Here is a 26,939-nt window from a genome sequence, read left to right on the forward strand (position 1 = left end):
CACGAACACACACACATGCACGTACACAGAGCACGGACATTCATGATTCAGTTTAGTCTGTATTGGTTTGCCGCTGAGATGTCTGAGATTCAATTTTCACAAACCTCTCCTTTCTCATTCCTGATTCTTCGGTTGAACTCTTTACCCTCCAGGCACAGAAAGTCATCCCCGGGCTGAATGATGCCACACTTGGCAGCAATAGCTCGTGCTGTGTTGATGTTGTCGCCGGTGACCATGCGCACAGTGATGCCTGCCTTCTGACACTTGCGAATGGCTTCAGGGACCTGCGTGAGGAGCAGAGAAATGCTTGAAAAGAGAAAACTCATTCCAAGGATACAGGAAACATGTTCTCACTGCATACTGTACCTCAGGTCGAACGGGATCCTCGATCCCAACGACTGTGATGCAGGTCAGATCGGTGACAATTTCAGCTTCGTTTTCCCAGTCAGGCTCGGGGTCGCAGGGAAGATCACGATAAGCGATGCAGATGGTTCGCAGGCCTTCACATGCCATGGGCTCGATCACTTTCTTCAACATCTCATCTCGGTCTCGTGGCTTGAAGCTACGTACTTCACCATTAGCACCAAGTATCGAGGAACACCTGAGGTAGAAGAGAAAGCAGGAAGGACAAAAAGAGGTGTTTAATGACAGCCAACAATGTTACGGTTTTGATCCCTGCTGTTGTGGTTTACTAACTTTTTCAGAAGGATCTCAGACGCTCCTTTGCTGTAGAGACGGAAACTTCCATCCGGCATCTGCACCACAGTACTCATGGACTTGCGTACAGAGTTGAAAGTGTAGACTTTGTAAAGCTTCTCCTCTGGGATCTGCTCTCTCACAGGGGCGTAGTCTCTCTTCAAGTCCAGCAGGAAGCCCAGCAGACCACACTCTGTCTTATTACCAACCTGCTTGGGCAGACCACCTTCCACATCCGGTGGCTGAAAGAGAATTGAAATGAAGCAAGAAACACAGAGGAGAGAAAATGAAAAGAATTGGACTGAAGAAGTTTCTATTTATATTTGACAAGCCAGTACAACAGTAAATTCTTAATAGGCTAACAATGCTTCCCTTCTGAAAAATAAATCTTACCAGCCAAAGCTGGCATGCTGGTCTCCCAGCCAGAACTGTAAAAAATGTTTGTAATTTTGTCAGTAAAATACTGTAAAAATACTACGGTACTATATATGGTGAAAATCTTTAATAGGGGACAATTTAAGTAATTTTACAGTAAAATACTGTTAAATTTTTAGACTTTGTTATCAGTATTTTATACAGGTACAAAACAGAGTAGTAGGATGTAATATTAACATATTAATTAATGGAATATAAAAAATTTTTTACAGTAAATTTAAGTCAATCCTGTAACCTTAAAATATTTTTTAATAGTAAAGTTCTGGCAAACCCTGCTGTGTGTTTTTACTGTAAAATGATCAGATTACATGCAGGCAACTTTGCTCAGCTGGGAGTCCAGCTAGACAATCTGAAGACCATTTCAGCCAGGGCTTATCAGCTAAAAATAGCTGGATATAAAATTTTCTATCATTTTTTTTTTAAATTCATGATATCAAATTTCTCACCATGATCTTGGAGGTATAGGCGCAGTTGACAGATATGCCATTGACTAACTTCTCTAAGGTGTTGGGGTTGATCTGGCTGGGGTCGGGGATCTCACGGAAGTGCTGGTCGTTGATGTAGGACTGCACTACAGTCATGCGGTTGGTGGTGAGGGTGCCGGTCTTGTCAGAGCAGATGGCAGTGGCGTTGCCCATTGTCTCGCAAGCATCCAAGTGACGCACTAGGTTATTGTCCTTCATCATTTTCTGAATTAACAGCAATAGAAGATTTGGGTGGTGAAAAAACTGTGTTGACAAAAGCAAAACATACTGAAAAATAATAAATGAAAAAACGTCCAGGGAAAAATTTGTTTAGTTTGTTCAAATTTGCTTATGTAGTCTGTTAGCTCTACAATACATTTGATTTGCTGTTTACACACACACACACACAGTGCACCTGTTCTCTCTCACCTTAACTGAATAGGCCAGGGAGATGGTTACAGCAAGAGGAAGACCCTCAGGCACAGCTACCACTAGCACAGTCACACCAATGATAAAGAATTTGACAAAATACTGCACGTAGATGGGCGTGCACTCAGGCAACCAGCTCTGCCCCTCCACCACAAACGTCTCGATCACAAAGTACAGCACCAGGATGATAACTGTAATGGCTGACATCACAAGACCTTTAAAGAAAACAATATAATAAATCTTCAGGATATTTGCAGATCAATCTATAGTCAGTCAATTGACTACAAATAACAAATTAAGTAATGCATTACTTATCAAAATTACAGTATAATATCTGATCAATTTCTAATTATTTAATTTATTATGCAAAAATAAAAATAGGGGAATATTTTTTCTTTGTCTTTTTTATGATAGTTATCTGTGTGCATCATAAACAATTATGATTGAAAGTGAAAACGTATGCTTAACATGTGACTTTTCATAAAAGGTTACTACATTACAAAGTTGTGGCCTGATATGTGTTGGATATGTAACCTGAGGGTAGCACAAACTGTGAATATGGTTTACCATACTTGTCACAACACTTTCAGTTAGTGCTTCTGCTAAGTTAACAGTGAGAAAATGTTGCACAAAAGTAACTTTACACATTAATTTTCATAACAAGTAGCAAATTCAGTAATCAGCAGTTCTTAATAATGCAAGAATATGTCAAATTAAAATGTGCTACATATAATTACTTTTTTAAGAAGTAATGAAATACTCTCAAAGTAACATTTTGCTTTAAGTAACATTCTTTAGCACTGAATATAGCTTTGCATGTGGATAAAAAAATAAAAGACAATAGGATCAGCACAGCAGAGTGTAAGTGTGTCAGAGTGAGGTGATTTATCTTTTCATATATGACATCACCTCGTAATTGGCCACATGAAGTCCCACGCACCTGCTTTGCCAATCTGTACAGCCAGTTTGGTGAGTTTGCCCTGCAGTACAGACTTCTCCTTCTTGGGCACGTTGGATTTTTTCTTCTCTCTCTCCTCCACTTCTCCACCCTCCGCACTCTTCAGAGGCTGCATCTCCATGGCAACGGCTCCATCCTGCTTTTTGGCTGGTGGGTGGGACATGAGTTAGCGTCACTACATATGGACAACAAATCTGTCGTGTCACAACTCAGAGGCATCGTGAGAGGCCTCCGACATGAACAAGACTCATTCAAAGCTCTGAATACCTTCATACCACACACTGAATATTTACGCCCAAAGTGGTATACACACATACACTGGGACACACAACGAAGGAAAGCAAGACAAATGTGAACGCGCACAGCATAAACACTGACGCTGGTTAGAGTCGGACCCCAACAAGTTCTCGAGTTCTACAGAGCTGGCACTATTCAGCAAAATGTGTTTGGGTGCTTTTTCTCGAAACCGGAAACAATGAACTACGGTAACAATGTACTATGCAAGGAAGCGGTCGTCATTTATGCCGTTGAGCAACCGAGTGTGATGTTACATTAAGAGTGTGTTTCTGCCTCTTTATGTATGTGGCTGTGTGCATACATGGTATTAGCGATTATATTTCCCGTTGCTATCCTCATATAGCAACAGCGTAACTGAGGAGTCCACAGAAATTTTCCACAACAAGAAAATAATTAACCCCTCATTCTCTCCATTCATCTACTCTACTATCCCTGTGGTACCTTTATTCTGATTGGTCTCCACAGCTGCCTCTGGTTGCTTGCCTGTGAGAGAGTATGACTGTGGGGAGGGAGAGAGAGAGAGAGATAGAGGGGTAGAGGGGGAATAAAAAGCGACAGACAGAGACAGAATGAGAGACAGGGCACACAGTGTTCTTGAGTGGGGAAAATGAGAGCGCACAGAACTATGGAAACAGACACACATGCACAAACATACGGCACACACATTGAGCTGAGCTCTTAAACTATGACATGTTAAACCTGTGAATGTGCTCCACCACAATTCTGGGCTAATCTGACTCTATTTAGTGCTAATTGTAATCACTTCATCTATGCTGAAGGTGTTCTGTAACTCCAGTTGACTTAAAACAACAGGGCTGTGCATTACGTACCATTGGTGATGCCACTTGGTCTGGCCATAGTTGTTAGTGAGTAACTACTGTCCTCTGATTGGATAGCGAAACAAAGGGATAGTGCAGGTGTGGAGGAAGGGGATCGTGGGAAATTGTTAGGATTGGGTGGTGGTAGAAGTAAGAAAAAAGACAAATTATTGACGATCATGTGGTGTTAAGGGAAACGGGAAAAAAAGCCAAAACTGCCTGTACGTAGGTTGTTAATATGAAATTACAAGTACTGACAGTACTTCATCAGTGAGACGTTCCTGCAAGATGATTCTGCTTTATGTAAAAGATTGTTTTCTAATTCTTGTGTTACAGTTATTTGAGCTGTCAACATTCTAGTTAAATTAGTAATCTAGTTAATTTAGCGTGATTAATTACAAGCAAAGATTCACAAGCTACAGAATGGAACAGAACGGAAGGATCTGATAAGATGTGTTTTAACTACATTTCACTTTTAGTTTCCTAAAATACAGCACTTATGGGGCAAGATGCTGAAAAACTGTTAAACACAGAGCAACGGACAGAGATATACAGTAGATCAATAATTTAAAAAAATACTGCAGAAAGAATAAAAGCTAACGTCTAGTGTGAATCTGCTTTGTTAAGCAAACAATATATTGATCTACTCAGTGACTTACTCTTATATAATGTCTATTAATTACCATCATTTGAGAGCTTTGCTCAGCGAATATTTATATAATAGTTAACTAAAACCAAAGCTGAAACTTTTGTTTGACTCCTAACCCTAAGGTTGTGGGTTCGAGTCTCGGGCAGGCAATACCACGACTGAGGTACCCTTGAGCAAGGGACCAAACCCCTAACTGCTCCCCGGGCGCCGCAGCATAAATGGCTGTCCACTGCTCCAGGTGTGTGTTCACGGTGTGTGTGTGTGTCACTGCTGTGTGTGTGCACTTTGGATGGGTTAAATACAGAGCACGAATTCTGAGTATGGGTCTCCATACTTGGCTGTATGTCACTTCACACTCACATTAAAACCTTTTTTTTTTTTTTTTAAGCTAGTTGCCAAGTTCAGCTAGTTTTTAGTTTTGATTTAGTTAAACTAAAACTGAAATAAAAATATATAAAATCTATATATACATATTTAAAAACAACTACTAAAAATGACAAAAACAACAAAATAACTAAAATGTCATTGTGATTAATCAACACATTGAGCAATTATTTTATAAATTTTTTGATAGCCCTAATTTTTATACATGTATTTTTTATGGCCGTATGGTATTTTTTATTTTTTTTTTTGATGGAGGAAAAAGAATGTTTGTTTTTATTTAATTCACACTGCAGGACTGCAAAAGGGTGAAAAAAAAAACTAAATATACACTATCCCTCATGCTTTCATATAGATTTTAACTTCAGATCTTAAATAGTGAATAAAAAAGGGTTGTTGACAATATTTGTCATACTCTATGTGCATTCTACTAATCTACAATTATGCGTATCAGAAAAGATGTACAAATATTCCAAATCACTTTCGCAAAAGCAAAAAAGACAATTGAGTTGTGATTGTGAGGCAGTTCTAAGTCCGTTCGGTGGCTGATGACACATAACAGAACATGGCGCCACTTCATCCTTCATCCACCCACATCCAACCTTTGCTTTCTCTCCCTCTCTCCGTTTCTCTCTTTCGTTCCCTTTCTCTGAATAATTAATCGGCCTCCTCCAATATAACTCCTAATCCTTCTCTATTCCCTTCACTCCAGTTGGCTGCAGGTTAAATTACCCAAGACATGGGCATAAAGTTTGCAGCAGTGGAGCTCTGCTTGTCTCTCTTGCTCGTCTTACCATTCATAAATATTCCTGCAGGCTCCAAGCCCACTGGTCCTCCATTCATATCCAACCCATCTCTCTCTTATGTACAGATCTCCCACCCCCTCTCTCTCCATTCTCCACTGTCTGGTAGTGCTACTCACAACGTGTGCAGTCATTCTCACTACATCCTACACTAGCCTCAGCATTTTCTCTGAGTATTATGGTGTGTTTTGGTTTGATGCTCTTCCTTCTTACACCTACCTTTCTTCTCTTTCTTCTCTTCCTCCCCTTCCCCGGCTCCCAGCAGAGTGAATATGATGCCACTCTGAGAGTTGACTCCAACTGCAGTTACCAGCATCCTGCCTGATCCCTCCATCACATGGGTACCTGAGAAAGAAAGATTGAGAGAGTGATAGACAGATTTAGGAAAATACACAATGTAGACGAATGATTGAAATGATGAAAAAACCTACAATTAAAAAAAAAATCTTAATCTATAATAGCCTTGACAAGAATCTACTGACTGAATAAGACATTTTACATTTAGTGCACAAATTCAAATTGGCTAAGAAAAGTAGCATCACCGAAGACAGTTATTACGACAGTTGTTGCAGCTCATATTTCTGTGATTATTTTCACATTTTCTCAACAATTCCATTTAGACATTGACTATTTCATCTACAAATAAAGACAGCCTGGCCTGCTGCAGTACACCATTAGCATTTGACTCTAGACCGCGCACAACAACAGCCCCCATACATCAACTTCACAAAAATATAATTGGTATATTATTCAATAATATCATCAGTAGAGTATGACAGCCTTATAAAGAGAATGAAGTTATCATCCCAAGTGTCTAAGAATAGCATGGAGGAAGGGAGAGGGCATGCACCAGTGCTCACAGCAGGAAACAGAGATTCTCAGATCTAATTAACAACATCTGGATGCCACTGCAGCATCTCAGTTATTCTGACACACAGAATGCGGATGCTCTGAGTGCTTTGTGCTGCTGACTGACAGCTGACAGAGCGCAGCCGAGAGGAGAATACAAAACTACTTTAGACACTTTCAAGAAAGGTTGACCAATCTCTTAAGGAAAGTGATGGGCATCAACCTTCACAGCGAGTTTTTTGCTACAAGCCTAAAGGCCTATTCACATTAAGAATGATAACTACAGATAACAATATTAGCATTCACACCTACACACAATAATGTGCTGCAGTTACTGTATGTTGTCTGCCACTTTAAATGCTCAAACTCTTTAAAGTCAGTGGATTCTGACTGACTTTCAATGTTTTTATTGGTCATGCGCAGGAAAAAATTGTCCTTAAAATGATTCCAGAGACTGATATTGTTATAGCTTGGTTAAGGACTTTATTATCTAGGCATCAGGCATTTATTAAAACTTTATAGGTATAATTATTGTTATCATCCTCTGTGTGAACAGGCCTTAAGACTTTATTTAGAATCTTAAAGGTGCAGTCAGCAATTTTAGCAGCTTCGCTAACTTTTTGTTTAAGTTTGTTATTTTGCTAACTTCCACCACACTGACCACTTTCTAAACTCCTCCCTCCAAAGTCATGTCCACAAATCCGCAAAAAAAAAAAAAAGAAAAAAAAAAGTTTCGCAGAAATACCTCCCTCCAAAGTCATGTCCACAAATCCGAGCATTTCTGATTGGCTAGTTTTATGATTGGCTCAAATAATGTGGGTCATTCACTACTGGTTTATTTTTGAAGTTTTAATTCATTGTTAAATTAAATTGGCTCACACCAGAGGATTTCAGACATATGGGGTGCTTAACTCCTTACCTAATTTTGTGGATCAAAGAAATATCTCTTGCAAGAGATTGTTTGACTGAAGATATATATAAAAAAAAAAAAAAAAAAATTGCATCTCTCATTAAAATGTACAGTAATTTTATTTTGAGACCTCATTGGAACTAGGGCTACACAATATTGGAAAAACATCCAGTATTTAATTTTTCTGTGATATACAGGCAGACATTTTTACTATACAACTAGATACAGTATATTTGGAAAGAAGTAATCATTCTAGAATGGTGATTTTGTTAGGGATTACAGAACATAAAAACAATTTTTAAAAGCTAAAAATATTTTTTTGTGTGTGTGTGAAGTATCTGTTTAAATCCTCTTTCATAACTTCTTTCAATAACCATAAAGTGAACAGTTAAAAAAAAAACTCTGTCCACTTGTTTTCATAGGCCACATAGCCACTACACATTCAATAATACTATAAAATAATAAAAAATGTTATTTAATAGGGTAACACTTTATTTTAAGGTGTCCTTGTTTACACGTCACATGTACTTACTATTATAATAACAATAAATTATGCATAATCCCATGCAAGTAACTCTAAGCCAAACCCTAATTCTAACCCTATATAGTAAGTACATGTAGTTAATTAATATTACTCAGTACTTAAAAATTTATCAAATAAAGTTTAACCCTTAACTGAAATTATTAAATAAAATATTAAACAATATAATTATATTGTACTATAAAATAAAAAAACAAGTATGTAATAAAATTATTTATAGCGCAATTGTAAACTTATAATAGTTACTATTTTCATCTTAATTTCTTAATTTTCAAATGCTTTCATTTTGACTGAATGCAGGCAAATAAATGTGCTGTGAGTTTTAGAGTTCATAAAGGCATGAGATGCATGTTTCATTCAGGTTTCAGGTTCTCAGAGCAGCTTTACTGTGAACCGAAACACAAAGAAACTGTAATCATTTTAATTAAATATGGTCTATCAATCTACTGTATGATCCACACACGTATGCATGCTTACCAGAGAGAAGCATGGGGTCCTTGTCGGCCGACTTCCGCACGTGATCTGATTCACCGGTTAAAGCGCTCTCGTCGATTTTCAGGTCATTTCCCTGAATCAGGACCCCATCAGCAGGTAGGAGGTCACCTGTGAGAGGAAACAAAAGTGGGACAAATAAATATCCCGTGATCAGTAGAGCATCCTTAATATGCCAAAAAGCATTCACTGTTCCTACCAGTAATGCTATATTGCACAAAGTACATTATCAACAAATGAGTTCCCATCGTGATTTGTGGAAATGTGAGCATTACTCTAAAATACCCCTGTGTTAATCCACACCTTCCTCATATTAGAGGAGTTAAGCCTAATCTCAGCATTTATTCCATTCTCAGACCTCAGCAGAACAGGAAACTGACCGTATTTGACCTGGGCCATGTCCCCAACCACCATCTCGGCGACAGGGATCTGGATGACGTTTCCATTGCGCACCACAGCGAATCGCTGCTCCAGCTCGATGCGGCTCTGCAGTCCCCGGAACTGTTTCTCTTTACTCCAGTCGTTGAAAGCCGTCACCAGCACCACGCAAATGACGGATAGTAGGATGGCAGCCCCTTCGATCCATCCTGCCTCTGCCTCCCCCTCATCTTCAGCTCCTCCTGACGCTTTTCCACAACCTGCAGAGGTTAGAAGTTCATTATTACATGGGTGTCTGGAATACTTGGTTCTGATTGATTGATTGCAGTTGATGCTTTTTGTTGGGAGCAATGCATTCCAGATGAAGTACTCTTTAACAGACTTCTTGGAGATGTACATGTGCTATCTACCCAGCTGAGAAGACTTTTAATGGGCTGAGATTATGTTTTGGTGCCTGATTAGAAATTATAGAGCATGTATTTATTCTTAAACATCAAAATATGCCAATTAATGTCATTTAAACATCACATCAAAGGCATCAAATATGTTTTAAACTTTTAAAACATAACACATATTACATAAGCAAAAAAAAAATATTTCAAATTCTTTGTGTTTTCAGTTTAAGGAAAGCTCTTTTGTTTAGCTAGACTAAGATATCATGATAACACTTATTTTGCAGATACTGAGATAAGCATTTCTTTAATATCTTTCGATTTGCTCTGTGGTCTTTCTTGTTTCATACCAATTCAAGTTTGCCGTCTTGCAACTCAGAATGATTAGCTGACTGACAAGCTTGTGCGCTTCATTTTTTATTTATTTATTTATTTTTGAATATCTACACACATCAATTTGTTTGGGAAAAGAGTTTGGGAAAATATTATTAAAGAAATTTAATTTCTAGAATAAGAGCAATTAAATTGACAGTAAAATTGATTAAATGACAGTCAACTTTTCAACATAAGTAATACTAAGAAATGTTTCTTGAGCACAAACATTGCTGCCTTTACTGTATTATTGATTAAATAAATGCAGCCTAGGGTAAACATAAAAGACTTAAAAAAATGTTTGAATGGTAGTGTATTATGAGCATAAAACAGTAGATGACTAGATGCTCAGCAGTCCCCAGTTAAAGCAAGAAAACAAAAATATCAATTTGAATAACAACAAACTGATACGAAAAAAAAAACTGAATAAAAAAACCTTTAAAATAGCAGAAGATTTTACATTGTAGCTAAATATGTTATAGAAAAGTGATTGCAGATTAATATTAATATATTAATTAAAGCTGTAATACTGTTGGAGTGTTTGTCTTGCTGGAAAATACAAGAACATTTTTTGAAAAAAAAAAAAAAAAAAAAAAAAAACATTCAAATCAGTATTAAATGTTGGTAAATAGCCATGTTATTAATAGAATAATATGCATTAATGCTGGTGATATAAAAAAATGGACCCTTTCAGAAATCTGTTCACCCTGCCAGAGTTCATTTTCAATAATGCTCATGCAGTTGCACACTATCCCCTCTTTATTCAGAGTGACATTTAGGTTATGCAGCACTCAGTATGCGATTGTATAAAACTTTCAGAATGTTTTACTGTTTATTTTCCTGGGTTTCTCTTTCTCTGCATTCCTGCTTGACATCCTCTTTTCTCACTCCATTTTCTCACCTTCATTCTCACCTTTTTCCTCCCACACTCCCTTGATTCAGTTCTCTCTGTCTTCCCTCCCACTCTCTATCCGTCATTCTCTCCTCCCTCGACCCACACCATCCCTTTAACTCCCTTCCTCTACACACCTCATCCCTCTAACATCCCCGTGTAGCTTCCCTCTCTCTCTCTCTCTCTCTCACCCTCGCTCTCGTGTCCAGGTGGCTGATAGAAGGACAGGCCGAGGGAGATGATGGCTGCAATCTCCAGGATGATGAGGGTGACGTCTTGTAATGCCTCCCACACCAGCTGAAGGAAGGTCTTGGGCTTTTTCGGGGGTATGAAGTTTTGTCCAAATACCTGTCTGCGCTTCTCCAGATCTGTCGGGTTATCTGACAAGCCTGAAAGGAAAAGAAGAAGAGTCAAACAGAGGTCATCACAATTCTTCTGTAATGCGTGGGCACCCTCACCCCCAGGGTATTGAGTGGGATATACCATTAAGGAACTTAGTGTGCCTCTCTCATCTCAGAGCCTGGGACTTTCCTTTTAAGGTTTGAAACATCCTGTACATTTGGCTTTACCCAATACAGGACACACTGTTTTTAAACAGTCATTAAGAATGAGGTGCTTATGTTTGCTATCTGCAGTCTGGCTCTTGACGCAATTTGGATTTTAATGGTCTTTAGCCCTAATGACTTTTGGCAAGAAGCATTTTTGGCCAAACTAATGTCTTTTGACAAGGGTACTATAAAATTTTACTGATAAATCCTTGATATCTACCTAATAACGATGATATGCAGTCTGGGTGTTATTTGTAAAAAAAAAAAAAAACACACAGAGGGATATTTGAAACAGAATGTCAACATTGGAAATTTACAATATAGTGTAATTCATTTAAAATAAAAAAAATAATTGTCTAAAATGAATTAACTAAATTATATATTTTAACATTAAACTTACTGACTATATCATTTACAGGCTCCATGAGGTTCATATTAAGATACACTAGTAAAAAATAAATATACTACAATATATTTGAAATACAGTATCAATAATAAAAATAATAAAAATACTCTGCAATTGTATTTTCGGTATACTTAATTTGTCTACTTAAAATCTGTTAAATTTGAACAACTCATTTTGTGTTTAATGCACTTTAATTGAACAGAAGTATTGCTGAAGTCCAACTAAAGATATAATGAAGTATATTTTATCACGCTAAAGTGGAACTATTGCAAGTATACTTTAAATATCTTGCATTTAAAGACCGATATTATTCAAAAATCATTCAATCCTCATCAGTAGTGACATAAAAACACATTTCAGGCTCAATATTAAGAAATGTGCATTGTACTTCAAATAAAGTTTAATTATAATATTTATATCAGTAGTATATATAGTATACATAGTAGTTTTTTGGCCCAAGTATTCTGTCTATTATAAATATTAGTTTGTCATCTGGTGTTGTTCCAGTTAGTTTTAAGCACGCGGTTATTCAGCCCCTTTTAAAAAAAACCCAGTTTAGACCCATTTGACATGATTAGTTTTCGTCTGATTTCAAAATAGCCTTTTATTTCAAAGATACTAGAAAAAATTGTGCACACACAGCTTAATGACTTTTTAATTAGGAATAACATCTGCGATAGATTCCAGTCAGGTTTTAGAGTTGGTCATAGTACAGAATCGTTCTGTTGAGGGTGTCTAATGATATCCTATGAGGTGCTGATTCTGGAAATCGTGTTGTCTTGCTGTTGTTAGATCTTACAGAGGCATTTGATACAGTTGATCATAACATTCTCATTGATCGCCTTAGGGATCAGGTTGGTATTCAGGGCTTAGCCCTGAAATGGTTCTCTTCCTATTTGAAGGATAGGACTCTTTCAGTCAGTTTAGGGGATTATTTTTCTTCCATTGCCCCTCTTATGTGTGGGGTTCCACAGGACTCAATACTGGGACCAATTTTATTTTCCCTTTAAATGCTCCCTCTAGGTTCTATTTTTGAGAAATTTGGGATTCAGTATCAACTTTATGCAGATGATTCTCAAATTTATGTACCACTGAAACATGGGAATAAAAGTGCCATTCAGTCTCTTCATGCATGTTTGGTAGAAGTTAAGTGCTGGCTTGCAAATAACTTTCTCCAATTAAATGAGGATAAGACTGAGATCATTTTATTTGGAAATAAGGGGTGTATGGATGATGACTGCCTGGGGTTGTTTCCTGGGAAAAAACTGTCTAGCGTGAGGAACCTTGGTGTAATTTTTGACTCTGAGCTTAAATTTGAGCAGCAAATCAATGCTGTTGCGCCTTTATGTCTTCACGTCTTCATGATTATTGTAATGTATTGTATCTGGGTGTGAGTCAGGCTTCTCTCTCCCGTTTGCAGCTCGTTCAGAACTCAGCTGCCAGACTTTTAACGGGTACTAAGAAGAGAGAACACATTACTACAGTTTTAATTAAACTACATTGGTTACCCATACGATACAGAATTCAATACAAAGCGATGTTGTACGTTTTTAAGTCTTTGCATGGTCTAGCCCCTGAGTATGTTACTGATTTAATCAGCCGCTGTCAATCCAGCAGTTCTCTGTGCTCGAATGATCAGCTGCTTCTTGTGGTTCCACGAACGCGTTTAAAATGTAAAGGTGATCGGGTGTTTTCTGTTGCAGCTCCTAGGCTTTGGAATGACCTTCCTCTGTCTGTAAAAACTTGTCCTTCATTGGGTGTTTTTCAGAGTGCACTTAAAACTTATTTGTTTTCTTTAGCATTTGACAATGCTTTGTAAGTGTGTATGTTATATGTCTGTTTTGGTTTTTTATGTTTCTCTTTTATTCTTTCTGTACAGCACTTTGGGTCCACTTGTGGTGTTGAAAGTGCTTTATAAATAAAGTTGAGTTGAGTTGAGTAGAATTTTTAACTGTACTTAGTATGAAATAAATGCATTTTAAATATTTTACTTTTTACTATGGTAAGCTGTAAAACCTTCTGAACACATCTATCCCGACAAATTTGTATTATTTTATTCCATCATAGTCCAGCATGAGTTGTAATGTTGTGCACGTTTTACTAGGTTGCTTGCAACACTGAAAATAAAATTTGTAACACAAGGCCATCACATACTACCAGACTTTCATTCTGAAAAAAAAAGAAAAGAAAAAACCTAATGCAGAAACATGCACCTTGTTGCTAGGAGACACATGACAGATGAAAACAATATGTGTTGAAAACAACATGTTTGATATCCTTTGACTGGATGGAATCACAATCTGAAGCTAAAAAACAACAACAACAGTGTTTGTACATCATACACTATGCACTTTTCTGTGAACCGTAACAATAAGTAATAACTAATAAACAGCACTAATTATTGCTTTTATTGAAGAATATACATTTCTTGAAACTTCATGAAAAATCACAAAACAACTTGACATTCATTTAATATATCAATCAATATCAATTTAATATATCTTAATTTCCATTAATAAAAAAGTTAAAATAATCATCTTTGTCATAATAAAAGCATATTATGCTTGAATTTTGTTCAGATAGACTGAAAATAAGCTAGCTACCAAATAAAGTTTGCTAATGTGTGATTAAGTAGCCGTCTGAATTCCTGTTTAGTGAAATGCATTCACGGACATCGATGTTGTTCCCTTTCTTCCATACAAACACCTAGGTTTCTATCATCTAAGGGTGCTTTGCATTTATATTTATGCATTTTGGCAGACACTTTTATTTGAAGCGACTTTCATTGCATTCAAGGTGCACATTTACATTTGATCAGTTCTTGCTTTGCCAGCAAATCAAACCAATGACCTTAGTGTTGCTAGCGTGATGCTCTACTGTTTGAGCTACAGGACAGATTTCAAAAATTCAAAATTTCAGAAAAAGCTTTCAAAATTTCACATCAAAGTCTACATATAAAACTACCGTAGCATTTTATAGGCCAGTTGTCACAGAACACACAAACAAATGTAGTGGGGAAAGATGCAGCCTAACTCATGTGTAAAAAGTAAACTTTCTGTTTACAAGGTTAATAATAAGCACAGCTGTTTAGGTAACAGTTATGCAAATACTAAACTGAATTAGTGAAGCCATTTGTAGCTTATATATATTGGTGCCTTTTTACCAAATAAGTAAAAAAAAGTAGAGAATCATGGTAGTCCACGGGGAAGTCGTGGCCTAGTGGTTAGAGAGTTTAACTCCTAACCCTAAGGTTGTGGGTTTGAGTCTCGGGCAGGCAATACCACGACTGAGGTGTCCTTGAGCAAGGCACCAAACCCCCAACTGCTCCCCAGGCGCCGCAACATAAATGGCTGCCCACTGCTCCGGGTGTGTGTTCACGGTGTGTCAGTGTTCACTGCTGTGTGTGTGCACTTTGGATGGATTAAATGCAGAGCACAAATTCTGATACCATACTTGGCTGTATGTCACGTCACTTAGTTTTTTTTTCTAGTCTATCTCCAGTCCACTTTGGACCAAGCCAATACTTACAGCTTGAAAAAAATTGTATATGAATAGAGTTCACAGATTTAGTGAACAACTCCAATACCATTTCACACAAAAGTGTGCGCACACACACACACACACTCGCTAGCTTTAAATACACCATGGAGCTAACTGACACCTTTAATAACATATGCACTGCTTCCCTTTCCTATTATCACCACGCATTCAAACAACACATTTAGCCATCTTACAATCTCAAAGATTTAAATGAGGGTCACTAAGATGAGTTAAATTACACAATATATTGCATGTGTGTATGATACAATAAAACATAACCAAATGACCAAAAATACCCAAGCGTATTAGAATGTATCAGTTTGTTAAAGCAGATTGTTCCAAAGAAAGAAGCGATGCGAGTCGGCCTGAGCCACATATATTGAATTTCTGATGTAAATAATTAATCGCATGTTTCTGCTCATTTCAAAGGGCTCCTATACAGAACGAGAGGCTGAGAGAAAACAGTAAGGATAAAGAGAAATGGATATGAAGACACGAGACACACTGTGTATAATGTGCCCAGTGCCCTCCTTTCCCCAGCCATCTATGTCTTTCCGTCTTTCTCTTACTCTCAGTCTTTCATAGATTGGTGCAGTTTCCATGGTGATGAAGACATCAAGCACAAATCATGCTGCTCTTCAACTTCCTGTCTTCAGGCACCTTTTCGCCCAGCTACAGATGATGTCATTGATTCGGTGCGGTCCGCGTGAGCCTTATAATAGATTTTTGATTGGTCTGCTGTGGAAGCTGTTTTTGCAGACAGCGAGTCTTTTAGAGCCTGAGAGAAAATGCATGATGTTTTCAGTCAGTGTTGAAGTCAGTGAAGTCACCCGGAGTGAAACCCAGCATTACAGTTTAGCTGAATGAGGCACTATTGACGTCAGTCTATGAGTGTGCAGTGAACATGCTTCAGGGACTTATAAGGACAGGACAATCCAACCAGAAAATATTTTAAGTGGACAAAGGAGGAATGTATGGGCTTGTATGTATACTGCCACTGAGTCAGAGCATCAGGTCGACTGTTGGCAAGAGCTCCTGCGGTAATACTGTACACTTATCACACAGTCACTCCATACCAGCACTCGGCACTAACCTTGCCATTACCATTACTGAATGCATGATTATACAACACTCTACATGAGAAGACAGAGAGAGCGAGAGAGAGAGAGAGATAGTCAGGAAGGAAAGAAGATGAATGAAGATGACAAACTCATGCTATCTGAAGGTGTTAAAGGGACAGTACTCCTAAAAATAATAACACTTCGGTAACACTTTACAACATTAGTTAACATGGACTTACAATAAACAATTCTCCTACAGCATTTATCAGTTTTAGTTAATGTTAATTTCAGCATTTACTAATGCATTTTTCAAATCAGAAGTAATATCTGTTAACATTTATTAATGCACTTTTATGTGACAGTGTTTTTATTAAGTAACATTAACAAAGATTAATAAATGCTTTAAGAAATACATTGCTTTATTAACTTATGTAAACAAATGAGACCTTATTGTAAAGTTTTATTCTATCATTTACTCACCCTCATGTTGTTCAAAACCTGTATTACTTTCTGATATTTTGCAGAGAAATTTAGACTCTTTTATTTATTTATTCATTTGAAATTTGATAAGAAGTGACATGAATGGGGACCTTTCAAGCTTCAACAAGGACACAAAGGAAGATAAAAGTATCATAAAGTGATCTATACAGTGATCTATACAATCTATATGGTTTTTGTGATCTATACAAATCATGCACTGTATTCCAAGTCATATGATTTTCAATTATTCATTGAAAATATTCCTAGCTCTACTTGACACATTCACAAGATAAGCTAATGTCTGATTTGAGAAGTAATGGGTTTTTAAACAGACCTTTTCAGTGAATTGACTGACCGACTGGACTGATTCGTTCATGAATCAGACTAAATTAGCTGACTCACTAACGGGTTCCAGCGATAGACAGATCACTACAGAGATAAACTAAATGAAATTTAAGTGATTATTCACTGAAAATCTCACCTAGATCTCCTTAGCACAATCATGAAAGAAGCAGTTCGATTTGTGAAGGAACTGTTTTCCTGAGTCAGATCTTTTCAGTAAACTGAATGATCCAAATGATTCAGACTGATCAAGTACACAAAATCAGTCTAAATGATTTGTTCATGAACGCTAGAGGAGATTATCAATGAATAAGAATTTAGAGTTTGGTCTGTTCCTCACAAAGCCATTGTATGATTTCAGAATATTTTACAGCAAACATCATATGTAACACTTTCATGATACTTGTTTTTGAAGCTTTAAAGTTCCAGTCTGTATATAATCTGCATGGAAAAAGAGCGATCAGCACATCTTGAAAACTTCTTTTGTGTTCAACAGAAGAAAGTAAGTTATACAGGTTTGGAACAACAGGAGGCTGATAAAATGAAGACCGGTTGTCCATTTATGGATGAACTGTCCCTTTAAGAAAAACTGCTGAGTAGCCATGCCCGCATCCATTCGCTTTAAAGAATCTCTTTCTTTTCAAACACCCCACCTCCTTCTCCCCCCACCCCGCTCACTCACTCACTCTCTCTCTCTCTCGCCATCTCCCCTTGGTGTGTCCTTGACAATGCGGCAAGCTGTACCAGAATTCCTTCTTTCTCCTTCCGTTCCTTTCTAACCTCCCTCTCTCTCTTTCTCTTTTTCAATCTCTTTCCAGCCTCCCCCTCCATTGTTCTGGATCTCCATGCTCTACTGCTGCAGAACAGGTATCTCAGATGTTCAGGCTGACAGATTGATATGTCCACGCCGTGCACTGAAAACAGTGTTTATAGGAGCAGGCTGAGATACGTGGATCTGCGGTCTGCACTCCGAAGCTCGGCTGAAACGCATTGCTGGAGAGGAGGTAGAGACACTAATGGACTTCCATTTTCAGGGCCTCATCTTCACAGTGTCAGCCTTATTCAGCATCACTTCATCTCCTCCCCCTCTGGTTTCCTCTCCTCTCCCGTTGTCTCTGCTTTGTCATGGCCATGTAACAGGATTAGTTCAGCTTCCACTTGCACTTAGAGGCAAACTCCACTTATTGTTTGACTATTAGCATCAGGAGCATCAGGTTTTGTTATCACCTGTCAACAGAGCAGTCCCTGATGACAGCTGTTAGATATATCCATACATAAAGCTGGTCTGCAAGCTTTCATGTCTTCTCAACCATGACACCAGTGGAGGTGTGGAGGTTTTGAAACCTTTTGTATTGGTTCGTTTTAGGTTTATCTTATGAAAGGGGTTTTACAAACCAGGGCAAAATCTGATATTCTAACTACCACATATATAAATGCCTACTTAAAGGGAAAGTTCTTCCGAAAATTATATTTCTGTCATCATTTACTCACCTTCATATCTTTCCAAAACACAAATAAAGCCATTTTAATGAAACCTGAGAGATTTCTGTTCCTCCATGAAACCAAAACTTTCACTGTACAAAAAATTCATAAAGACATCTTACAAGAAATTTTGTGAAAAGACAAAATTGCTTTTATGACGTGCAGATAAACTTTTATTCACATATAAACACTGATCTAGGCACATTGAGCTCATCAAATATGGGAAATACAGAAGCTATTCACATATAAACACTGATCTAGGCACATTGAGCTCATCAAATATGGGAAATACATGATCTAGGCACATTGAGCTCATCAAATATGGGAAATACAGAAGCTCCTCTCGGGGGATCTTACCCTTTAAGAAAAATATCTTTAATTAAATTATTTTATTAAATAATTTAAATTTTTTTTGTAATTAGTAAGCCTATTTAATTTTTGAAGGTACTTTTTACTTTCTGCTCTCTCTTCAATAGGATGAAGTTCACAAGACTCACAAAAACATGGCTACTTGCTAATTTGATTGTTTGGGGGCAAAAATGAGCAAATCAAAACTGTAATATGTTTTACACTTCTAATCTGCTACCAAACTATGGTCTACCAATTGGTTCGGGAAATATTTTAAGGCTTATTCATTACTGGAGACGCAAATGCTTTAAGCTACGCAAGCTCAATTTCATGCATCACTGTGTTCCAAAATGCTTTAGATTGCAATAGACTCTATGCACCATCACGTCCACATTTAGCTTCACTGATCACTGGAACTTTTGGTGCAGCACAGAGTTTGGAAACTGTAAGAAAATTAGGCACAAAATTAAATCCTGAGGAAACAACACATTTCTTATTTTAATGTATTTGTAATGAATATATTTGTCCAATTATGCCAAACTATAAGATATTTCATTGGGTAGAAATTGTGAACAAAAATATTAGAAAGATATGTCTATATGGGGCTTTTGATTATTGTTGTGGACAATGGGGCAGCCTGATCGTAACACAACACAACTATGCATTGCATTCTCAGTGTGGCCTCAAGGGACGCTATAATGAGCATCATTATAGAACTGTGTTCTATTGTCCACTTTCTCCTTCAGATCAACTTCTCTCATGGCAAAGCAGCAGTTTGTAGAAAATTTAATATGTTTATATCTACATGTACAGAAACCTGAAAAATTACATCCAGTTTAAAGAGATATATTTAAAGGTAACTCTATCGCCCCCTTGAGGTTTCCTAGTGCTATAGTAATTTTTAAGCGTGCAAGTGTGTACAATGGTTTTTAGTGTGTGGGCTAAACATTTGGATCAATATTTGCATGCATTCAAAGAGTATATTTGTGGCCTTAAAGCAGGGTGAGGCACTCGTTACGCAACAGCAGGATGCAGTACTAGAACCACCAGGCAAAAACTGCACGGTAGGCATTCACCCCTCACTGACATCCTGCAGGAAAGAAAAGTCGCACATGAGATCTCTGTAGTATCTCAGATGTTTCTCATAGTGAGCTATGGAAAAACAACCTCTGAGCAAAAAAAAAATTCCTGATGCTAATTCTTCATTTTTGTGATGCCTAATTAAATTTTAGTGTATTATTTTAAAGTATACAAAAAAAAGGCTACATAAAAAGGTAATAATAATAATAATAATAATAATGATTGTAACAGGAAAATAATTATGAGCTTATATCTGCAAAACAAAAGAACCACAAGAACCATAAGCAACAGCTTAATCATAAATCTATAAATACTCACAATCAGTACAACTCAATTTAAGTTTTATGGTTTTGAGTTTTAGTTTATCTGCTTCTCATGACTGAGCATCATCCCCACCTCTATCTAAATTCTCTTCTGCAGTCATCATGGCGTATAAAACATCAGAGCAACACATTAAATTACGAGTCAGAAGAGGATGGATGGATACGCCAAGAATTGTGATCACTGCGGGGACCTTTCGAGTCACTGACTCTAGTGAGTGAGTCTCTCCAACTCTGTTTACCCAGTAACCCCTCTCTCTACACCCACCTCACCACCGACAGCGCCGTCGCCTAGCAACCCAACACAACGCGTGCACTCAGAGTGGGAAGTTGGCTGAGTGAGACCGAGAAAGAGGTGGTGGACAAGTAGTGTGAAGAGGTGAGAGAGAAATAAAGAGAAAGGAGGAAAGAAGGAAATATTTGGGGTTTAAAGGCGTCTTAAAGAATTAGTTCACTCCTGAATTAAAATTTCCTGATAATTAACTCACTCCCATGTCATCCAAAATGTTGATGTCATTCTTTCTTCATTGGAAAAAAATTAGGTTTTTGATTTTTCTCCATATAACTAGACTTAACTGGTGGCCAACGGGTTAAAGGTCCAAACTGCAGTTTCAATGCAGGGCTCTACACGATCCCAGTTGAAGAATAAGGGTCTTATCTACCAAAACAATCAGTCATTTACTAAAAAAAAAATGATGTCTTGCACTAGCTCTTTGATGTGTGTCTATGACTTCATGCTTTATGTAATCATGATGAAAAGGTCACGTGTGGTTAGTTCTTTGTATATGTATTTTGGTTCAGAACTGCATCTCATTTTCTCCTCCAACTTCAAAATCATCCGACATCATTGTTTTATCCTTTTTTTTTTTGTTTGTGGGGGTTTGTTTTTTTTTGTTTGTTTGTTTTGTTTGTAATAGGTAGGTAGTTACTTCTGCATGAATCATGCCCTTTCCAACATGATTATGTAATGCGTGAAGTCGAGCTAGTGCAAGACAAGAAATTGTGGTTAAAAAAGTATGACATTTTTTATTTTTCTTAGAAAATGACCAATTGTTTTGTTAGAGAAGACCCTTATTTCTCGGCTGGGATTGTGTAGAGCCTTTTAAAGCTGCATTGAAACTACAATTTGGACCTTCAACATTTTGGCTCCCACTGAAGTCCACTATATGGAGAAAAATCCTGTAATGTTTTCCTTAAAAAACCTTAATTTCTTTTCGACTGAAGAAAGAGGAAGAATGAAACCTTTCCATTACACAAAATGTCCCTTATAGTGGAATAAATTGTTCTTTACACTAAGAAAAAAGGTTCTTTAAAGAACTGTTCACTGAAAAGTTCTTTATGGAACCAAAATTGGTTGATGTGAAACCCCCCTTTTGCAACCTTCTTTTTAAGAGTGCAGGGAATAAATGAGATGACTTCATGAAATGACAACAGAAATGCAAAACATTTCTCTCACCATCACTGGTGGAAGACTTGAGTCTCTGGCATAGGCCCTCTGCATCTCCAAAGCTGTCCTGAATCTTCTGCAAGGCCTCAGGTCCTCTCAGCTCCATCAGGGACCGGAGCTCCTCCAACGTCACCCCAAAGTCTCCAGCATGGTTGGTTTCTGCGCCTCCTCCACCCCGCTTGGGGTAAAACTCCACTGCGCTATTCGCCATCTCACCCATGGTCGCCGTGGTGGACATCTTGAGTCTTAGGGTGTTGGTTCAACGATGTTTGATCTATATAACTTCTTCTCGTTCAGGAGGTTTCAGCAACACGAGGTCAGTATTAGTGATGATTCTTGGCTCAGGTTTTTTGGTTTCAAATTTGCTCCTCCACTCCTCGCCCTCCCTGGTAGTTCCTCCCGTTCTTCTAACTCTCCATCAGAGGAAATCAGGACAATGACAGCCGGACACTTATAGCGTATTTGGAGAAATCCTGTCCTCTCCACTCAACCCCCTCACCCCGAGGGTCAACAGAACGAGGGATCGGGCCGCTTCCAATCCATCAGGACACAGAGAACGAGAGCGAAGAGGGTGTGCAAAACCGAGTGGGATATTGTGTAGATCTGATGCGTTAGGATTCAAAGGGTGCGGGATGATGGGGTTGGTGAGGAAACCTGCAGAGACACACAGACAGAATAACACATTACAGTCTTTAAAGTGTTCGTGTGGGCAGCAACTCAGAGTACAGTGGGCATTCCTTAAAAGACGGAGCGAGCATGCAGTCAGACTGCTTTCAAACATATCAGCACATTTTCACCTTAATTTAAAGGTCTTTTGTGTTTTAATTGAGTCACACACTTTCCTTACTCTCATTAATGAGGTATTAGACAGGTCTTGGCGATATTAATTATGCTAAATGGACAGGTCAGTCCAACACGACTAAACTCCCTGGACAGGTATAAAGTATGAGGGATGTGTGCTCTCACAGATGGTGATGCATATAACATATACTGTATCTCTAGTGATCCAGACCACTGCATTGGCCCATAGTTGCCATGGAAACCTACAGATGCCTCTGACTCCCACAAAGCTCCTTCGGCCTCGCTAAACCCCGATACACACACATATACGCTTGGTTCTTATTCACACTTGCTCACAAACACAAACATCTCTACACTATCACAGAGTTTCCTCTCTATCTCTATCATTTTGGCCCTAATACCATCATCTTTCTTCGTCTTTCTTTTTTCTCCTTCCATCTCCCAGCATGCCTCTTTATATGTCCCTATGTTCTCTTAGATGACAGTCTCAGCCTCAGACGGCACGCCCACAGACCACCCACGTCCCGTTCACTGTGGGTCTGATGCATACAGCACACAAAGCTGATAAGAACTTTCACAATCTGGCAAGGTCTAATATCATTGGCTGACTCTAGTCACAGGGTTTTTTAACAGTTCATCTGGAAACAAAGTTGTGTTTAGGCACCGAGTAGATAAATATATTGGAATATTAATTATTGGAAATGTATTTAATGAAAAAGTGGCTAGTTTTTAATCATTAAAAATTTATTTAAAGTGTAAAAATGTATTTAATAATTCAATAAAAAATAGTAAATGAATAAATGTTTATATGCTTGTAATTATTGTGGTATAATTTAGTTTAGATAAACCTGCCCTAAAGGACAAAAGTGGAAAATAGTTGGTCAGTTTACATGTCGGTCAGTCTGTCTAGAGAAAAATTTGCCATGTCATCGTAATCAATTCAAATCATCATAAATAATAAATCATATTAAATTATATATACTGTACATAAATACATACATACATGCATTGGTTGATTTGCCCTAATTCTTTTTTCCCTCATTTAAATTTTCCTTCCTAAAAATGTGTGTTATATCATTCAGAAAGAAAGAAAGAAAGAAAGAATTCAAGGAATATTTTTTCTTTCTCTTTGCTTTCTTATATCTGTATGTTTAATGGCCACTTTAAAACAATTTAATAAAAAGTAATCTAAACATAATCTAAAAAGTAGTCAGAACACATTACCTAAGTAATGTAAGTAATCTTACCCATTTATATGTTTGTGTTTGTGTGTGTGTATGCGCACACACACGCACACACACACACACACACACCCCCATATATAATAATGGGTGTATATATATATATATACTAATGGGTGTATATATATATATATAATAATGGGTGTATATATATATATATAATAATGGGGTGTATATATATATATATATATATATATATATATATATAATATGTATAAACATAATGTATAATATATATATAGAGAGACAAATGTAATATATAATTTAATAATGAAAAATCCAAGATACTATAAAAGCAATGAACTTGTGGTTGGTTTGCTCATTTGCTTTTTTTGGTCATGTCAGTCAGACGATCTTCTTGTGTAAGTTATTTGTTCTTGTGCCGAAGAAGCTGCGATGTGGATCAGGCTATATGCTGTTTAATCAAAGTCTGACTATGCAAGACTGCTTATATGGTGATGAGTCTGGGGTATGCAGCGTGCTGTGTGAGTATGTGTGTAGGCAGATAGGGCCGGTAATGTGCAGGAGTGACACAGAGGGTGTCATCATTCTCATGCTGACTCACTTACCCCAGCCTTCCTTTCCCCCTCCTTTCTTCTTTTCTAGTGCACTGCATATATGCACAACAGGAAGGTTCTGCACAGTCAAGAGATAATCAGGAGACACGTGCAGGCCCAGACAGAATCAGAATTTTTCACCTGATCTGCATTAGTTTTGGCGGAAGAATTGACTTAAACATAGTAAAGTGTGTTAACGAAGTTGAGCGTTTCTTTAAAAAAAAAAATCTTACTGACCCTAAACTTTTTTAGTGTATGCAGAAATGAACTGCATCAAGCATAACTCTAATGCCACTAACCTTGCAAATCAAAAGCAATAGTTGCATCAGTATGGTAGTCTCTGAACATGAAAGCCAGCAAATCAGATTGCAGCAGATTTTACTTAGACCTGGTCAGATTATTATTATTATTTTTTTATTATTTTTTTTTTTTTGTGGAAGATATGTGTTTGAGCACATTTGCATCTTTTGGGGCTACTTGCTGTCATCTGACACACTCACTTCCAGGTCTATGCAGCCCCAGATTTCCCTCACCAAGAGACTGCTTAAACGTGCAGTTATGTTCAGTGTGCAGGAGGCAGATGGTCTGGAGATTATGCTGAATATTCATATTGATCCGTGTTTTCCCAAACCTTTCAGCAAGTGTGCTCTAATGCCATTCGGTAAGACACTGTTGATAGTGTACTGAGATTTCCTAGGTCTGCCTTGCCCAGACCGGCCCTGACTACCGCGACCAAACCCAATCTGCTAAAGTTAAAAGGGAGAGACAGAGGGGCCAGCATTGCATAAATTGTTCAGCGCCTTATGTAATATGCCTAAGTAACCAACAGAGACGTACTCGCGCTCACACCCACACACACACAAACACAACCCCCTAAAGCTAGAAGAAACTCTAACCCATATTCAAACATTAAATAAGGGCCACACCAGTCTATCACACCAGGAGCCAGTGATCTGGCACTGTGAAACAATGCAGGAGATTACTTTGTTAACTGGCAACATTCAAAATCAAGATGTCTGCAGCACAAAAAATAAAAAATAAAATAAGAAGCAAGATAGGGTTGATGAGTCAGAGTGCTGCTCACTTCACTCTTATTACAGAGAGAGGCCACTGACAGAGTCTGAACACACTCCTCAACCACTGTGCGAAGTAGTTTATCTGCAGTTCCGTCCACTCGCTTTCAGACGTCAGCTGAAATAACTTGTTTACCAAGCCATGACAGTTTCCATGGGAAAATAGACAGATATTCCCTCAACACCTACCAAATAAAAACAAATATGAACACCAGTTGTATGAGACTATTGTGAACGAGGCAGATTAAAATAGGCCTCAAGGACAGAAGCTTTTAGACAATAAATAAACTGAATCTGAACAGACATGAGATGCCTTAAAAGATAAATTCATCCAAAAATATGGAAATTCTGTCATCGTTCACTCACGCTCATGTTGTTCCAAACTTGCATGTCTCACAAAATGTGATATTTAGCATATTGCGTTAGTTGCTCTTTATCAAACAATAAAAGTGGACACAGTTTTGTTCCCTATCCAGTTTAAATGTATGGAAAAGTGCAGCTTGCACAATCTGCTGAATATCTCCTTTTGTGTTCCATGATAAAAAAAAAAAAATCTTTTTGGAACAACATTTTCTTTGGAACAACATGATGGTGAGTAACTGATGTCAGAATTCATTTTTTTTTTTTTTTTTGTGGTGTGCTGTGACATTTTGTTCTTCTGTGGAACACACACAAATAATATTTAGCATGTTGTGCACTTCTCCATACAAGGAAAGTGAATGGGGACCAAAACTGTCTCTGGTCCCCATCCAGGTTTACTGCAAAAGAGCAACTTGTGTACAGGTAATGTTTGAGTTATTTCTGCAGAATGACAAATTCAGATAATCTTTACAGGACTCATCTAATTGTCAACCAGTAGGTTTTTTTTTTTCTTTTTTTAAGAGCAGAAAATAAACTCTTGTTCCCATGAGCTCCCTGTTTTTGTAGTGTCTCAGTGACAAGGGTAAATACAGTACAGAGGCCTGCAGGCCTGCTGCTGACAGGGCTTTACTAACGGGATCAAACACGTCATACTGAGGGAGAGAAAAAGGTGATTTTGCCAAGGTGATGGAGTAGGACATAGCAGACACACTCCCTCTGGAATATGTTATAAGCTAATAATTAAGAAAAGGCAGCAACTCACTGGGAGAAAAAGCCTTGGGTCACAATGACTCTGAACACTGGTGAATGCTGTATAATATACTTTTATTTTTTTTACTGTCATTCATCAACATACTTGTTTGACATAACACCTACAGAGCTGTAGCTGCAACTTCTGGGATGTGATATTAGCTTGATAGTCTCACTAGTGATTTCTGAACTTTTTTATTTGCATTCCCCAACAACAAAACCTGCATGAATTACCTCATTTATGATTATGTCTCGCTTATCTTCTCATGTGGGCACAAAACCACTCAGCGCATGCTACTGTAAGTGAACATTACCTTCTCTCTTTATAAGTTCATAGGATTCCAACC

At 37.7% G+C, this 26,939-nt stretch overlaps 1 protein-coding gene across 1 annotated transcript in view; it reads right to left on the bottom strand.

Moving 5' to 3' along the window:
• atp2b3b (ATPase plasma membrane Ca2+ transporting 3b) overlaps positions 1–26,939 on the bottom strand; it is a 51,720-nt gene that overhangs the window by 21,634 nt on the left and 3,147 nt on the right. Inside the window, exons 2-13 of the mRNA XM_042750597.1 lie at positions 21,820–22,464; positions 10,948–11,145; positions 9,103–9,360; positions 8,708–8,833; positions 6,150–6,275; positions 3,721–3,762; positions 2,965–3,129; positions 2,025–2,239; positions 1,578–1,820; positions 697–938; positions 367–601; positions 105–284 (exon numbers count right to left, since the gene is read on the bottom strand). Coding sequence (XP_042606531.1) covers positions 105–284; positions 367–601; positions 697–938; positions 1,578–1,820; positions 2,025–2,239; positions 2,965–3,129; positions 3,721–3,762; positions 6,150–6,275; positions 8,708–8,833; positions 9,103–9,360; positions 10,948–11,145; positions 21,820–22,048 — 2,259 coding nt within the window. The 5' untranslated portion in view covers positions 22,049–22,464. The remainder of the gene's footprint in view (positions 1–104; positions 285–366; positions 602–696; positions 939–1,577; positions 1,821–2,024; positions 2,240–2,964; positions 3,130–3,720; positions 3,763–6,149; positions 6,276–8,707; positions 8,834–9,102; positions 9,361–10,947; positions 11,146–21,819; positions 22,465–26,939) is intronic.

Source organism: Cyprinus carpio, chromosome B23 (assembly GCF_018340385.1).
Source record: "Cyprinus carpio isolate SPL01 chromosome B23, ASM1834038v1, whole genome shotgun sequence".
In the NCBI taxonomy this organism is placed as follows: Eukaryota; Metazoa; Chordata; class Actinopteri; order Cypriniformes; family Cyprinidae; genus Cyprinus; species Cyprinus carpio.